We start from the raw sequence: 16,061 nt of genomic DNA on the forward strand, positions 1-16,061 counted from the left end.
CTTATTTCTGCAACCACTTGAGACCTTGATTTGGCACAATTTTTCCCAGTCAAAATGCAAAGGCCATCAGGGCATGGGTGTGCTCAGCGTGTGCTGCAGAATTGGGTGAACAGGAAAGACACTCATTTCTAGTCTGTGTCCCAAATTATGCTGCAGAAGCTGGAGTTGTTTCCATCAGCAAGAGCCTTGCGTTTCAGAGAAGCTCTGTGGTAAGTGAAGGATGCAAATGGAAGAATTGGAATATTCCTTGACTCTGTCTTAGCCTTTAAATTACCTGTACTGCCTGTCCATGTCTCTTTCGGTGGGACATGAACAACAATGCAGCTTAAACTGCAGCTTAAGCCTTGACCTCTTCTTCTCTCCTCTGAAAAGCAATAAGAAATGCATATCACTTCATTAAGTGGGGTGCACAAGCAGGCTGGTCCATGCATCCCCAAATTGTTGAGCCACCTTTCAGAAAGCAGGTGCTCTTTGAAAAGGAAGCTGTCCCTCTTGGATGTGAGTTTGATTTGCCTATCAAAAAGGCGTTCATATCTGGGGATTGTCACTCTGCAGCAATACAAATAATAAATCAGGTTAGAGAGGAGATGAAGCCCAGAGAAGAGAGAGGCTTTCCTAGGAGGTCTTGGGAGGGAAAGAGCCAAAGCTTTGTGTCCTGATTCCTAGTTCCCCATGAAATATTGCCTGTCATTGAAAAGTTCCCAATGGGAATGTGTGGCTGTGTGGCGATTCACTGAGTTACATCTGCTCAAGTTTCTGCCCATGTGGAGAAAATTATGCTCAGAAGAATAACTGTGTCTATGACCAGTTGCTGAGCTTCATTGCATCATCCCCTAGCATGGGGAGATCTCTGAGCCAGTATTTGTTTCTGTCTGGAGTGAGCCACATTAATCACCTTGGGAAGCAGCAGCGCATACAGCATCTTTCAAGGGTGTTGTGGCTGTGTCCTTCAATCTTGCTTTACAGTCCTGTGCTTGTGCTGGACCTGCTGCCAGCGCTTATCCAGAGCATCCCTGTGTGCCTGGCCTTGGACCTCAGCCTTGTGCTGGGCACCTCTGCCAGAATGGGGGTAATGGCCACGCTGCATGGCCTGCCATGGGGCTTTTGGTCAAGGGAAGCCACCTGCACCCAACTCTGGGGAGAGAGGGTTTCAGCTACAGCACCTTCTGGCCACCCTGATAACAAATTTCATATTGCTCCTGTATTTGCAGATGAATAGTTACGTATGAAAAAACTGAAGTTTGCCAAGGTTTGGATTCCTGCCAGGAGTGTGGCATGGCTGGAGGGTGTGAGTGGAAAGGCATTGGTAAGAGGAAAATCATGTCTGCTATTGTGAAAAGAAAACCCAACCCCAAAACAAAGAGAATTCTACTTTTCCATAGGCTAGCAGTAGGAGCTGCAAGTCTCTAATAACAAACCTACCTGTCACATGTATGGTCTTCTAATACATGGTGAAATCACCTTATTTTGGTTTGTACACACACACACAGAATAGCAAAGTGTTAGGAGGGATCTGGAAATCTGGGTGAATGAGAGGCTGCTGCTGAAGCTGAATTAATCACTTTGACTGAGTTGAACTCTGGAATAAAAGAAATAGCTGGAATCAGCCAGGGGTGAGGAAACGCACTCCATCTGTCAAAATCTGGCAGAGACATGATAAAATGCAATCAACCAAAACCAAAAAAGCCTTCCCCAAATCAGTTTTAACCTTCAAAATGGAGGTGCTGGTGAATCTGTTGTGTGGTATTTGTGAGAACTTGTATGTCCGTAAGTCACCACCTTGGTAAAAACCGTTTCAGCAATTGCTCAGTGCAGGCTGCCTGGAAAACGTGTGTTTTTCTCGTATTCACTTTTAGAATAGGCAGCATTCTCTCCTCTCATAAATATCATAAGCCATAATCTCACTTTGAGTGACTGTATCTGAAGTGAGGTTCATGTTGGGAATGGGGCTTGGGAAGACTTATGGTGCTCTTTTTGGATCCTGTGGAAATTTCCTGAAAGCTTTCACACCCTCAAGACACATCCATCCTCTGCTGGAGTCACAAATTTTTTCATTTTAGTTCCCTTTTTGTGGGACATGAACAACCATACAGCTTAAGCCTTGACCTCTCCTCCCCCCCAACTTTTTTTCATACTACAAATATGAAAAAACAAGGGTGGCTTCTTTTTCACACTGTGGGTGAAGTAGGATGAGTCAGCACAGACCCCCAGGCTGTTTAGCTGGGGATTTGTGCCAGCTCTGTGCCACGTCCCCGGCACTTGGCAACCAGCCGCATTGGCATACCCTGAGTCTGCAAACAGGCATTCAGTTCATCATAATCACACCAGAACAAAGGTCTCGCTGCTCAAATAACAATGAGGCAATGCTGTGCTGGTGGTGTAAATTATGCAGTCCAATCTTGGGCAGGCTGCGGGAAAGACAGTCTATCAAAATGCCATTACACGGCGTGCACGGCTTGCTGCTGCTGGTGGCCAGGTGGCCAGGTAGCTGCAGACTGTTAAATGACAAATTTAATGATAGACTCCCGAAGAATTACTGTTGATTACTCTTCTTGTATTTGTTTCAACCTTTCTCTCTGTGGACACAGACAGGCACAGAGCAAGCTTGTTTTAAATCACCCTCTAGCCCTGTATGAAACAATTCTGAGGGCCAGCTGGAATAGTCAAGTGTGGCTTTAAAGAAAATCTTTTTAAAAAGAAGATAAAGAGTATATATCTTAAAGAGCCAGATTGCCTCTCAGGAGAAGAGGATGGTTTGTGGTTGCAGCCCCTCCCTGCCTAGGGCTTCATCCAGGGCTGGGGAAATGGAGGAGGCTGGGATCACTGGCTTGAGGAGCCCCAGGCACTTTTATATAACATATAATGGAAAAACACACATGCACACATACATGTGGTAATAATATCCAGAGCATCATGTCTATGGGAGAGAGAGAAATTGGAGCCATTGCATTTTAAGTGACAACATGGCTATTAAAAATTGAAGCTTTATTTAATCCTATCAGATGACAAACAGGTTTTCTCTTGTGGGAGAATCCTCCTCACGCATCTGAAGAAACTCTTGTTTGTGCTGTGCTCTGTGCTTTTGGTGGGACATGAGCAGCAATGCAGCTTAAGCCTTGACCTCTCCTACTCCCCTCTGAAAAAGGATAAGAAAAATGTATAATTTCATTAAGATGGTTTGATCCCAACAGGACTGCAGTCTGCAGAGCAGCCCACTTGAAATTACATCGTCACCCACCACAAGGCGAGTACCCTTGAAACTTTGTCATAGCTTTTCCCAGTGCAAAGTGTGGTTCTTTCACATCTCCTCTGACTGCTTCAGCTACTAAAAATAAACTTGTCCATGTTATCAGGGAATAAAAGCAGCTGAAGTATCCAGGTAGCTTTTTCCCAGAAAAGCACGGAGTTAGAAACTGCCTTTTTTAAGGCATATTTTTGTTACGATCCATTTTGGACCATGTATTTGTTAATTTCAAGACCACAAATCCTAAAAGCACGTGTAGGACGTGGGGGCACGATGGGATGGGAGGCTCGAATGATGTGGGGCTCTAAGTGTTTGCACAGGGATGTCTGACCAGGGTGTGAGAGGGTAGGTTTGGGCAGAAGTCATGTACTGGTGGGTCTGATCCCATCTTGGTAAGATCCTGCGGACTCAAAACAAACTTTGGATGAGGTCCAGGAGCCTGTGTTTCACTGAGTCCAGCAGGCCAATCATTCAGGGTGACTGGCAACTAGTCTACTAAGTACTAGTACTAACTTAGTAGACTAACTTGGACTAACTTAGTCTAGTAGACTAACTTAGGCAAAGTTAGTCTACTTTCCTTCTGATCGATTACTGATACACTGAGATTATTAGTAAGACACCATTAGGAACATAGACTTGAAAATGTCATCATCAGTGCTGCCAGGGTTGTTGGGTTTAGATATTTTTGGGGAACAGGCTTCTGCTGTAATGTTGTTTTATGGATTTTATTTTATTTTTCCCCCTCATTTTGCCTTTTTCTGAAATGATTTATGAATGTCTCTGTCATCGTTTCATTCCTTCTGAAAAAGCTTTGTTTTCTGAAGAAGCTGTGGCATGTCAGATTAAAGTGCAAATACCCACTTCAAGGCTTTAACAAGTTCTGTGATACTAGGAGCCTTTGATTTCTGCATTTAATTATGTCTCATTAGATTATAATAATCCTGTTCTTCCTTGTTTCTTGAGCTCAGCTTTCCATACTTGTCTTGCGCTTGATTAAAAATGCCTCCTTTGCTGCTAGACTGGTAGTGAAATGAAGGCTGACACACGAGGGAACTTTGCATCTGGAGGAGTCTTATTTTTAACCTCTCAAACTCAGCACTCATGGGGCTCCAGGTGGCTTAGAACTTTTGTTCTAATATTGTGAAATCTGAAAACAAAACAGTCCCATCTGTTGGGGTAAGGTTCCCTGGAGACCCATCCCAGATGGTGCCCACCTTCCAACATGATTAAATTCTACAGTGCTGTATAGCATTTACCTGGGGTTTGCTGTTTAGACTTGTAATTACTCAACCCATAGCTTGTTGCCATTGTACTAATCTTAAATCCTTTATTTTATTTCTGTAAATGTAAATCCCATCTATTTGCCATTGCTCGGTAGAAAGGCATCAGGCAATAAATGGTATACAATAACATGGATGCAGTCAAGACGTCTTGAAAGTTATCTACTCACGACATGTCAGGAGGCACAGATGACCTTCACTTTCCTTTGTCTGTTTTTTTTTTTTCCCAGTCCTTGGTGTGCTTCAGACATGCCTCTCTCAAATGGCAATGGTTGAAATTCTCAAAATTGACTAGTAGGTTTTTAAGTACCTCAAGGGAAAGCAGCTTTTTGGAAGTCTAGTGTGCCTGAAGCTGCTCTCACACACATACAGAAAGGGCCATTTTGGGATTTGGCTCCCTGTTTTGTTTTCTATGAGCAAAAATAGATACGTTTATACCAGTTTCCATTCTTCCTTTGCATAAAGAAATACTTATCACCAGTCTGAAAAAGAGAAAAGTTAATCTGGAAATCTGCTGTTAAACATTTGCAACATATTTAGAGTTGCAAAGGAAGAAGTTGAATATGTGCTAATTTCTAGCTAAATTTGGCTAAATTCTAGTTAATGTCTTGGCAAAGCTTTCCCCACCTCCCCTTTTCTTTTAATAGCAGCAGTTTGAGTAGTGATGAGTTTGGTTTTGGCCTTTTATTTTTATTTTTTTTATTCCATTGTGGAAGCAGCTTTGTTGGCAGAGATGGAAGTAGCAGCACTTGACCCTCTCTCCTGAGAGCTGGGTGTCTGGGCGAGAAGGGCAGATCTGCTGGCCTTAATGTAAAGCAAAAAAAATGGTGTGTGGATAAGAAAAATTATTTTTGGACAAGCGAAAGAACTGCTGTGTGCAAACCAGTATTGGATTATGGAGAGGTCTTTGTGCTGAGGAGGGAGAAGCAGGTGTTTCCATGGGATGCTACAGTGGGTAAGACAATCTCAGTTTCAGAAACCCTGGGCCAAATATGTGGATTGTGCAGCTCTATTGCCGCCAAATAGAGTTACAGCAAGGAAAAAGTTTGCCTGGGGCCTAAATTCAGTGCTTTGTGGAAAATAATTTATTATGACCGACAATGCTATGAAATCCCTTGTGTTAAGTGCAGATGAGGTTGATAGTTACCTGATTTGTGTGTCTTGTCAATGCACTGTTACCAGGATTTTTTTCCAACCTGCAGATTTAAGGGAGATTTTTATTCAGTTATTTCACAAACTCAAATGAAAAAGTTCAGAATGCTATCTTCAGAAAAAGAAGAGCTAATGAGGTGTAATAAGTAGCTAATGCAGTGTAATAAGTAATAGGAGAAGTACTTGCAAAGAGTTTTTATCAAAAGAGCTATATGGTAGGTTCTGTTTTAGTATGTAAAATTAGTTATGTGATTAAAATACGGTTCTTGAGTTACCCACCAACATACAAAGCTGCAAGGAGACTAAGCAAAGAAACTGTTTTTTTTGGCATTATATATATATATGTCTATAAAATTACATTTTGAGTTGGTGCTTTGAGCACAATATCTGACTTTGAGGTCTGTGCTTTTCCTATCTGGTAACTGTCAGCTGAGGCAGTTGAGAAAGCTCCTGAAAATTTTCCAAGTGCATGCAGTTAATTCCAGTTCTAATCACCTTATTTCGGTTTTATTCCATTCAGCTCTGTTCAGCAGAGTGCATTTTCCTGCATGGTCTATGACTCAAGACCCTTGAATCATCCTGGATTCTTGGGATCATCCAAAAGATTTCAGATCTTATTCCTGAAGTGGTGATTTGGGATTTTTGAGATGAATGAAGCTTTTTCCTTGATCCCTATTTTCTTCTTCCCATAATGCTGTAAATGCATATCTGACTGTGGTCCTCCTCTGCCCTGGCTGTACCCACAGCCACACAGCTGGCTTTCCAGGAGGCTCCTCCAGAGTATTTCCAGCCCACTCCAACTCCTGTGCTGAAGGGATTCGATCACAGTGCTTGCTGTCATCTTTGGTCTGGCGGATAAAGGAAAGCGTTTCAATTCTGTCACTGTTAATAGGGTTATGCTTTTATACCCCAAGTGTTTCCAGCTTCAGAGAAGTGTTTTTGAAATCAGATTTAGATTCCTGTGGGGTTCAATTATTATTGGAAGCTGGTGAGTGATGGTGCAATTCATTGAGCTAATTACAATGAGGCATACATGGTGTAGGTCACAATGGAAGTAGAGCTTCCTGGAGTAAACTTGGCTTTCTCAGGAAGTCTTAAATGAAAAAAAAAAAAAGTCTTGCAAGATGTCAAAAGGGTCAGGACCTCTCGGTTGTTCCTTGTTCCCAGCTCCAGGGGTGATGCAAGGGGTAGACCCCAGGAGCTCCTGCAGCAATGGAAATTCCTGGTGGAACTCTGCCCAGCTGGTTTATGCCTGAAACCAGCTCCCTCCTCCAATGCTGCTGAAGCATTTAATAATATGGAGTATTTAAACACTGCAGTCACTCCTCTGCTCTAGTCCCTGTGGAAGTACCTCTTAAGGTAAGACATCTAATTTGTTTGCCACTAAATTCCCTTTGTTGAGGACTCGTACTTCATGCTGCCACCAAGTTTTTCCTACTCTCTTATTGTAATAATACATTTCATGCGCCTCTCACATTAGGCACAAGCTTAACCCTCTGACAAAGTTCACAAAGCCCATTTGCTGTGAGTATGGGCTTGAATAGGCTTTTTTGATTGGGAAATGACACACATCACATGAAAGCCACCTGACAGACCTGATACAAACAGAGTTGGGAAGGATTAAATTATTAATGTAATTAATCAACAGGTGGCAAATGAAAAAGGCAACCACAAGGAAATTAATTGCCTGTGGACAAACAAGTCACTTTAAACTGGCTCTAAGCTTTGTAATTGAAGTTTCAGGAGTGCATAACTTTGCATGGGAAGAAAACCAGAAAATGGATGTAAATGGTCGGGCATTTATGAAAGTAGTTTATGCATTACCAAATTTTATAATGTCTTCACTGTGTCACTGTTAAGTGTCCAGAATTATTCTTGTTTAATGAGTAAAATAAAAATGTTTAATGTGCCAGTATTTAATTTAAATAGATCAATGGGAATGACAAGTGTCTAAAGTATGTTTCTACTGTAGTAGCCAATACTTTGTCAGGTGTTGTCTTATGGAAGATATGGAACTAGAGAGCAAAAAGTAGGCTGTGGGTAAATGCTTCAGTTAATTCCCCTTGGAGCTTATGTCTCCGAAGTGGTCTTTGTGCAGGAGGACAGGAATTCCTTTTTCCTTTGCGAAAGAACAGTGTACTGACTGTCACAGAGGTAGCACAGGCAGGCCCATATTTCTGACTTCTGCTTCTGTCCTAAGCTCAGTTACCGACTCAGCCTTTGAAACCCAACAGTGATGCTGGAACAGAGGACCAGCTGCACCACCTCTGGAGCTCCTCTGTGCGTGAACACATTTAGGTTTGGGGTTCAGAGAGTGTGCATAGCTTTCTCTGATTGGGTGCTGTGACTGGATCCTTTTTTCAGTGGCAGGGATGCCCCTTTTTCCTGTGGCATCACTGCTTGACCGTTGTGCACACCTCTCCTACAGGGCTGGAGTGGATGCAGTGATCAGTGTGTGATTAGCATGTGGGTGTTAGCGTGAGACTGATTTTTTGGATGCTTTTTCTTATTGCACAATTGACCTCATTGCTCAGTTAGTGGCTGGCTCTGTCATGTGAATGTGCAAAGACTTCAGAAAAAGTACTTGGGGTTTATGAAAATGTAGAGCTATTCTGAAATAAAACCCTGCAGCACTACAGAAATGGTGATTTAGGATCTGTTACTAAAACCTTGAGCTGTTGAGCAGGCTCTTGTGCTCATAAAAATTCTCCATTATACAGATGTTTTCCACACCAGAGCAAAGACACTGGAGCCCGATGTCACGAAAATAAAACATGTCAAAATTCTGTACCTCAGCTTGTCTCACATGGAGCTGGGGGCGGGGAGGGGAGGAAATTTGCTTCTCATGAAATTGGCGTTAGAAGGATCACAACAACATGGTCTGTGGTATAGCACTTACGCTATGGCTTCCTGCAGTGATCCAGGCAAGCCTTGAAATATTTCTTCTTCAGCCAGCTCTTCTAACACAGAGGGAAAGAAGAGAGGTGGCTTCCTGGCTATTCCTCTGAGCTTTGGAGAAATGAGGTTTAGTGTTGTGCAAAGGGGCTTGTCTCTCCTGATTGTCCTGGCTGCTTTGGATTGCTTCCCTGTGTCTTCCTAAGCTGGTAGTGTTTTTTTATCTTTAGGTATTGGATCATATCTTTTAAGAAGATTGAAGGGAATTAAGTCTCCAGGCTCAATTCTCTCCTCTTCCAAGCAGCTGACAAATTTTAGTGTGTTCTGTGTAGCAGTTACTGGAAATAGCTGAACTCTGCAGAGGATGAACCAGGATCCATAAAAATGTTCTTCCTACTTAAGATGACAATTTATAATTTCACTGCAGCTCCCAACTTAACGGTAGCAGATTTACACAGGGTGCCATCCAGCTCTGCCTGGCTTTATAACCGAATAGCTTCACTGAATGGTGCTGGGCATCTGAAGAGGGTACAGAGTGTGGCAGTAATGTAGAAAGCCTCCGCATGCTTCTAGAACATATCGTCTTAATCAACTAGAATGTTTAATTAAAGTGAGCATGGCTTAGGAAATGAAAGATGATGCTTGCTTGGGAGATTTGCTTTTTTTTTTTTTTTTCCCTAAAAGGTAGAAGCAGAAGAAATTAGTACAGAAAGGCAGGCAGTTGGTATTGAAATGTAGAGGTAAAATAATCGATCTTGAAGATGAGAAGTAGTCCCAAGGAGGGTGGGTAGGGGGGAAGGAATGGAAGGGGAAGCATGCTACAGTATAGCAAGGAAGAAGGCCCTTCAGGAGGACACTAAACCACAAATATTTAAGACGGAAAACTTTCTCCTTAAACAAAAAAATTGAGCCTTGTATATCTATATAATAAATAAATTTAAGTGAAGACTATTTCAATACATATTTTTATTTTTCTATATAAAAAGTCTTTGGTTCAGTTAATACTCATTTTTACTGCCAAGTGCAGTATAGAAATCTCATGTGGTTGTGGATATGGTAACACTCAGGGACTTGGTAGGATTTAGTCTCCTTCCCAATCCCATAGGGCAGATTAGAGGTCCCCTTGCAGCAGGGATCCACCTTCAGTTTGTAGATTTTGACATGAGTGTTCAGCAGCTGCTCGGGTGACTTTCACATCTGGGAACTGTGGGGGAATAGAGATACAGGGTGCCACATATAGCGTGATCACTGGATGCAGGCCCTCCTCAACCATGAGTTCATGGTGTGCTGTTTTAGATGTGTCTCAGGCTGCTGGAAGGCATGGCTTGGTTTCCTGCCTAGCACAGAACCTGAGCAATAGAGAATTTGGCTTTAGGTCTTGATATGGGGTCTCTTCAGCTACATAGTACATGGTGAGTTTCATATCAATAAAACCACTGGGTTCCTTCAATTCTTAGTCATGATGGGGTACCCAAAAGGTGGTGTTTGCTTCCTCCTTTTTTAAAAACAGATTGCCTATGAAATTTTATATGCTTAACATCGCAGAACAATTTTTCTTTGCTTACTTGGTGTGACTACACAAAGTTTTGCAGGAAAATGTGCTGTGTAACTACAGTGTTATGAAATAGCAATTTCCTTTGGTGGGTTTATTCTCTCCTTCATAAGAATATTTAATCATCATTGATGCTAATGGGAATTGCCTCTTTTCGGAGAGTGTGCGGATTAATACTGAGATGACTCCCTCGCTGAGGCAAACACAGTGAAAAAAAAAAAAAAAAAGAAAAATTCTGTAAATAAGTATCTGCCTCACAGTAAGTTCTGTAGAAACTCATCCCCTCATATGTCCAGCTCTTTCTTGATATTTTGATCATACTATGAAGGAATGTCTTATAGATATGTCCTGCAAGACGCAGAGCATACACCACAGTTAGAAGAGTAGCAAGTACAAAGTCAGTTGAATGTCGTGCAATTATCTCCCAAATTATAAAGCACATTTTTCAACCACCATAGACTTTATAGAATTGCATTTTACATGAAAGAATCCCACTCCACCCACTGCTGACCTTCCTCTGGCTGAAAATAACCTCTGAAAAAACCCAGGACAATTCTAACTTACAGCTCATAACACTGGTTGACCTTCTGTGATGAAAACAGATCTGTGCATCAAAGTGTCACGTTCCTTTTCCCAAAGAAATAGGAGTACTGTGAAACTAGTCTATGTTTGGTTACAGTTAGCTGTATCGGGACAAACAGCTTTGTAAACCCAAAGTGGCAGATATGGGTCTATTTAGATATTTTAAATGGTTTTCTCCCCACCTAACAGCTGCAGCTGACTGAAATGCAAATAGCAATCTGGTTTCCCTAGGAAGTCTTTAACTCTTCATTGATGCAAACAGGAGTATAAATTACATGTAGAATTCACTTCTGTAGCTCTATAAATCAGTTTCTAACTGGAATTTGGATATTTACATGCTTAAAAAAAAAAAAAAAAAATCGGTTTTTCTCCTCTCTCAAAAACTGCACATAGAAGAAACCCTTTTTCACAAACAGATGAGCTCAGAAGTGTATTTAGTGCTTCCAGGTTTCCAGTGGTCTGGGGGTGCAGAATAGTCTGATTCCAGAAGCTAGAAGGGAATATGCAAACCTTAATGAACTTAATAGAACTGGTAAATTTTGTTAAGAACTCAACTATTCTTTGACTGAATAACTCGGGCATGAAGCTTGATGGAGCCTGGAAAGATTCCTGATTTAGGCAAAACGCATTTGGGTTTGTTAGCGGCTTTCAGATGCAATTTCCTCATGTCTTCCTTCCCGCTCAGGGAATAGTAAAGAAATGCATGAGGTGGCCAAGAAAAGGCAGGGACCTCACAGTGACAGTGGGAAAAAAATTGCCTTTTTTTTCCCCCTTTTTTTTTCTTTCTCCAGTAATCTGCTAATTTAGATGTATAAAAGCATTTGGGATCCAGAGCAGCAGACAGACGAATGTCTGTGAGGGCTTTTAAAATTGCCGGTCTGACCCTGTTGATACCAAATAATTATGATAAAAAGCTGATTGCTTTTTAGATTCTAAGGGCCTACAAGTGATTTTATTTATTTATTTATTTTTAGGAACATACTTAAAGTCCTAAAATATTTTGAAAATTTTACCTACAATGTCGCCTTTGTCTGAAAACATCAAGCACATCCAGAAAAAAGCCAAAGCAGGTATTAAGATACTGTCGTGTCATTTCTGATTTGCTTAATGATAAAAGCTCTAGTGAGGCATGCTTTGCTATTTTGTAAGGTTTGTACTAAGAATCCTTGACTCTGGTATGATTTAACCTGATTGTGACATAGATCTGTAAAGCAAATGAATATTTTACAGTAGAAAGTAAATGCATTATGGTATCGGGGTGTGTGTGTGTGTGTGTGCGTTGGAAATCACTCTCATCATTCTGAGCGCATAGTTTGAGCCACCTTCAAGGGGTTTTGCATCAGCTGAAATTGGGTGATATTCAGATTCCTTAAACAGAGCAGAGGAAAAAAACCTGGTGTGGTAATTAGAGAAAAAGCCTACACAGGGCTGTGAGAATATCCACACCTCTCACTGAAGAGAGGTGGGTCACAGTTTTGAAAGGCAGGCCCATAACGGGGTCTTATGCAGCGTAACAAACATCTGAATGTCAGACTTGCCTGAATTCATATTCCCTGCCTGGGAGATGGAAGGAGGAGGGAGGCAGAGGACACAGGCAATGGCACTCTCAGTGCTGGTTTTGTAAATCCCGTGGTATTGGGGCTGCTGTGTTGAGAAGGGGTGAAAGTCTTATGAGCTGGTGAGGCAGGAGAAGCTGAGTTAGTGCACCACTTAAAGTATATGGCAGGGATTACTGAAGAGTAGATTTTGGCTCAGAAAATGGGAGAGAGGATTTGAAGAAAGAAGAAAAGCTCTCTCTATAAGACATCTTCAGAAGTGTTTATTCTGCAGCAGTGAGAAGAACCAATAATAAGGTGTGTGCACATCAAGTATTTTAAACAATTCTAGCAAACACGATCTTTGACCTCCCTCATGGCCCCACCCCACCTACCCTCACCCCATCCCTCCCCCAAAAAAAGATGCTTCATGTGATCCAAATGTCTTTTGGTATCCTTTCTCTTCAACACCAAATACTTGCTCAACTGAATTTGCTGTTGTCGCATAGGAGGATAAAGAAAAAAAAAAAAAAAAGAAAAGGCAAAGAAAAGAGCTTGGGCAGGACAGAGGAGTTTTTCCTCAGCTCTATCAAGATGTCTTTTGTACTGAAATAGTACAGAAATTACAAGAAGTCTTAGAAAAATTATCCAGTCACTGGAGCACTTAATACTTCAGAATCTGCATTGCTTGCAAATCCTTGTTTAGTTTTGGCAGCTTTTCTAGATGGGATAGTGATGGAGGAACCGAATCCATAGGCAGGTCCACACCTTTGCAGTCACACTAAAAGGATAAACTGGAAGGGAAGAAAGGAAAAATAAAAAGAATGTAAGAAATGTTGTCTGACAGAGAAATTCCTGTCCCAAGAACATACACTTAAACAAAAGTCTCTGAGGCAAGAATTCCTGGCAGATTTATACAGAGATATATGAACTAATGTAATGGTAGACAGAGTAAACTGTTAAAGCTTAATTGCATTATCTGATATCAATGAGGGTAAAGACAGTGAGGTGATCATATGACATTTCAACTCTTAGAGAAAGAGCGTCTGCTAGTAAGAGAGAGATGGCACTGCAATCAGAGAGCTAAAATGGGAAAGCTGAATTGCATGTGCAACAAGAGCTTCTGACACCAGCAGTGATCTTAATCTTACTTAACTACAATAAAACTAGACACTTGGTCCCTCCTGATTTATATACCTGTGTTGTACCTCTTTCACACAGTTGTCACATGTTCACAGTACAGTTATAAACATCAGTTGGAAACCCATTAGAAACACATAATTTGCTACTGATAGAAACTAAATGATTTGATGTCTAAATAAAGTTGGCCCAGCTTAGGGGAAAGGAGCACCCTACATCTAACTTATTCTCAGCCGGTTGCTTTGGAGATGAATAATGTCCCCCTGTCTCATGGGCTCTGCCCATTGTGTTCCTTTCAGGTGCACTACACTGGTCAAAGTTTAATACAAATAAGAAGGTAGAGGAGGAGGGGGAAGGAAGAGGAGAGAACGTTCAGCTTCTGCTTCTGTGTTCAGGACACGTCCCCACCGCCTTATTATCACATCAGAGAGTCTGGACCTATCAGTACTTTGATTATGCAAAATATTCCTCCCCTAGGAATTTATTATTCCGCCATCTTAATTTGTTCTGGGGGCATTCATCAGTCTGATTCCCTATCAGAGAGAAAATTTGTTTTATTAGAAAACATTTATGAGCAGTTAATCCATCAACTTTATTTTGACCTTGAGAGGTCAATGCATAATTAGAAGGGTTTGGATTCCATTCTGATTGCTTCTTGCTCAAAGACAGCCTTGATCATATAAGCTTGGTTTTCCGAGGGCTGCAGTCCTCCTTTAATCTTCAAATGTGCTGCTGTAGACCCTGATAACTCTATCTGGCCCATAGAGTTTTCTCATAGTCAGGGAGGATGGAGCAGAGGGGGACCTGCAGGGTATGGCAATTTCATTACTGAGCATCAGCTGAAAATATCGGTGTTTTCAGCGCTGTTCCCAGGCTGAAAGTCAAAAACACAGCACTGCACCAGCTACTAAGAAGGAGAAAATATGACTGCCACTGCTGAACCCAGGACACTGTGGTTTGCTGGAACTAATAGACACCCACCAATCTGCACAGGCAGTAGGTCAGGTCCTCAGTGTGGCAAGGTGCCTGCAGACCTCTTCAGGAACGTGTATTTCCAGGGGAATGGGAGCAAACTGCAGCTGCAGCCCTCCTCAAAGTAAAACTCATTGATTTACAGCCTGCATCCCATGGAGGAATTGTGGAGACGGGTCCTGTAGCTTATGAATAGCAAAGAAGGGCCAGCATTATCTTTCCTACCTACAGGCCCCCTGCCATGAATAACTGTTTCATTTTTATTGCGTTTGTTTTTCTGGTCTTTAAGAATCCCAGCAATTATTACGTGGTCAGCAATATGAAAGGCATAAAAGAAATCGAGATCATTTACAGTGGGTTCACAAAGGCTCCTCTATAAAACAGTGGTCCAGAGAAATTCTGTGTTGATGGGTTCTATTACAAGTGGAAGGAATGAAACTTTGAAATACTGTTATTTCATCTTTATGTGACACATAATGAACTCAATTCAAATGTTGGTTTTCAATGGAGCATGAGATCTCTCGGAAATGTGGTGCCCATTCAAACTGAAAAAATAACAATGTGGTATAGAAATATCCAGTGTATTCTAAGGACATGATGCTATTACAGAGCTGAGAGATGGAAACAATTATTTTTTCTTTTAGATGAAAAGCCAAGAACAAGAAGTAATTTCCCACATTTTATGGTGTTTGTCTCATTTCCTTGAAAAACTTCTGAAACTAATTTCATGTTTATTTAGATTTTAATCCAGAAGTTATGAAGTCATCTTAATTAATGATGAGCTAATTCTAAGGCATTTTAGCAGCTAAAATGGTTGATTTAGCTATTCTTCTCTGACCAAGCTTTACTTATCAAAAACTCTCATCAGACTAGTCACCTCTGGCATTATCAGCGCTAAGAGTGTGAATTTGCAACAGGTATGTAACTGGCACCCCACCCTCCCCAATAAAAATAATATTAGAAAAAGAAAAGCCAGCCCAAGCCCCCTTCCCACCCCCCACCCCCCCACCCCCCCCGAGGTTCCTTTTATTTGACTCTTGGTTTGCCCCAGCTCTTTTTGAAGAGTTCTCCTGCTCAAAATATAAGAACTAGAAAAATTACTTCAGGAAATAAAATTCAAAACCTTCCCTCAGACCCTCACAGCTCCCTCTCATCTTCATTTGTGAGATCAAATACCATCTTCTTTTCAGACCACCTCGTTTTAGACTTACACAGCTGAGCTCTTCCTCCAAATGAGTTGTCTATTGTCCTTTTACAATCAATAGAAAGAAGCAAGATTAATCTCACTCATTTAAGAAGCCTGCTTTGTGATGAGATGAATGGTGCCCTAGAAGTGCTATTTCCCTTCATCACCTATAAAATAAAGTAGATGTCTCAATTATGTGAGATAAATCCCATATCAGTATTTAAAAGGAAATGTAAAACTGTCTTTGAGGCTTTCCTGGATGTTTGTGTATGTTCTTGGTGCTGGTTGCACCTCAGCCCCTCCTCCACAGACCAAGGAGGGCAGTGCCAGCTCCTCACATGGGAGAGGAACCTGGACCAAGGCTGTGCTGGGACTGAGAAAGGAATTGGAATGGTGTGAAGGGAGGAAGCAGGCAAGCATGTTAAGGTGGCCAGTGGTGGAGGAAAGTGAGAGAGGCCAGGTGAGAGGAAACACTGTGGGAGGAAGGAGGAGCCACTGTCAAGCTGGGAGTGTGATGGGTGGC

The 16,061-nt window shown here is 41.6% G+C and overlaps 1 protein-coding gene across 7 annotated transcripts in view; it reads right to left on the minus strand.

The window, feature by feature from the left end:
• Positions 1 to 309: 309 nt before the first annotated feature.
• Positions 310 to 16,061, minus strand: part of LOC136017777 (bifunctional heparan sulfate N-deacetylase/N-sulfotransferase 4-like) — a 115,619-nt gene continuing 99,867 nt past the window's right edge. For 2 of the 7 annotated variants that reach the window (XR_010614083.1, XR_010614078.1), the window contains exons 15-17: positions 5,672 to 5,720; positions 1,423 to 1,579; positions 310 to 364 (exon numbers count right to left, since the gene is read on the minus strand). Coding sequence is in view for 2 of the 7 variants with exons in the window: in XM_065686383.1 (XP_065542455.1) it covers positions 1,559 to 1,579; positions 5,672 to 5,720 (70 nt within the window). In the remaining 5 variants the exon portion in view is untranslated. Of the gene's footprint in view, positions 365 to 1,421; positions 1,580 to 5,671; positions 5,721 to 6,510; positions 6,525 to 12,617; positions 13,035 to 16,061 lie in introns of those variants that run through there. The other 5 variants (XR_010614088.1, XM_065686383.1, XR_010614093.1 and 2 more) reach the window with 5 other exon arrangements.

The sequence above is a fragment of the Lathamus discolor genome, chromosome 1, assembly GCF_037157495.1.
Source record: "Lathamus discolor isolate bLatDis1 chromosome 1, bLatDis1.hap1, whole genome shotgun sequence".
In the NCBI taxonomy this organism is placed as follows: Eukaryota; Metazoa; Chordata; class Aves; order Psittaciformes; family Psittacidae; genus Lathamus; species Lathamus discolor.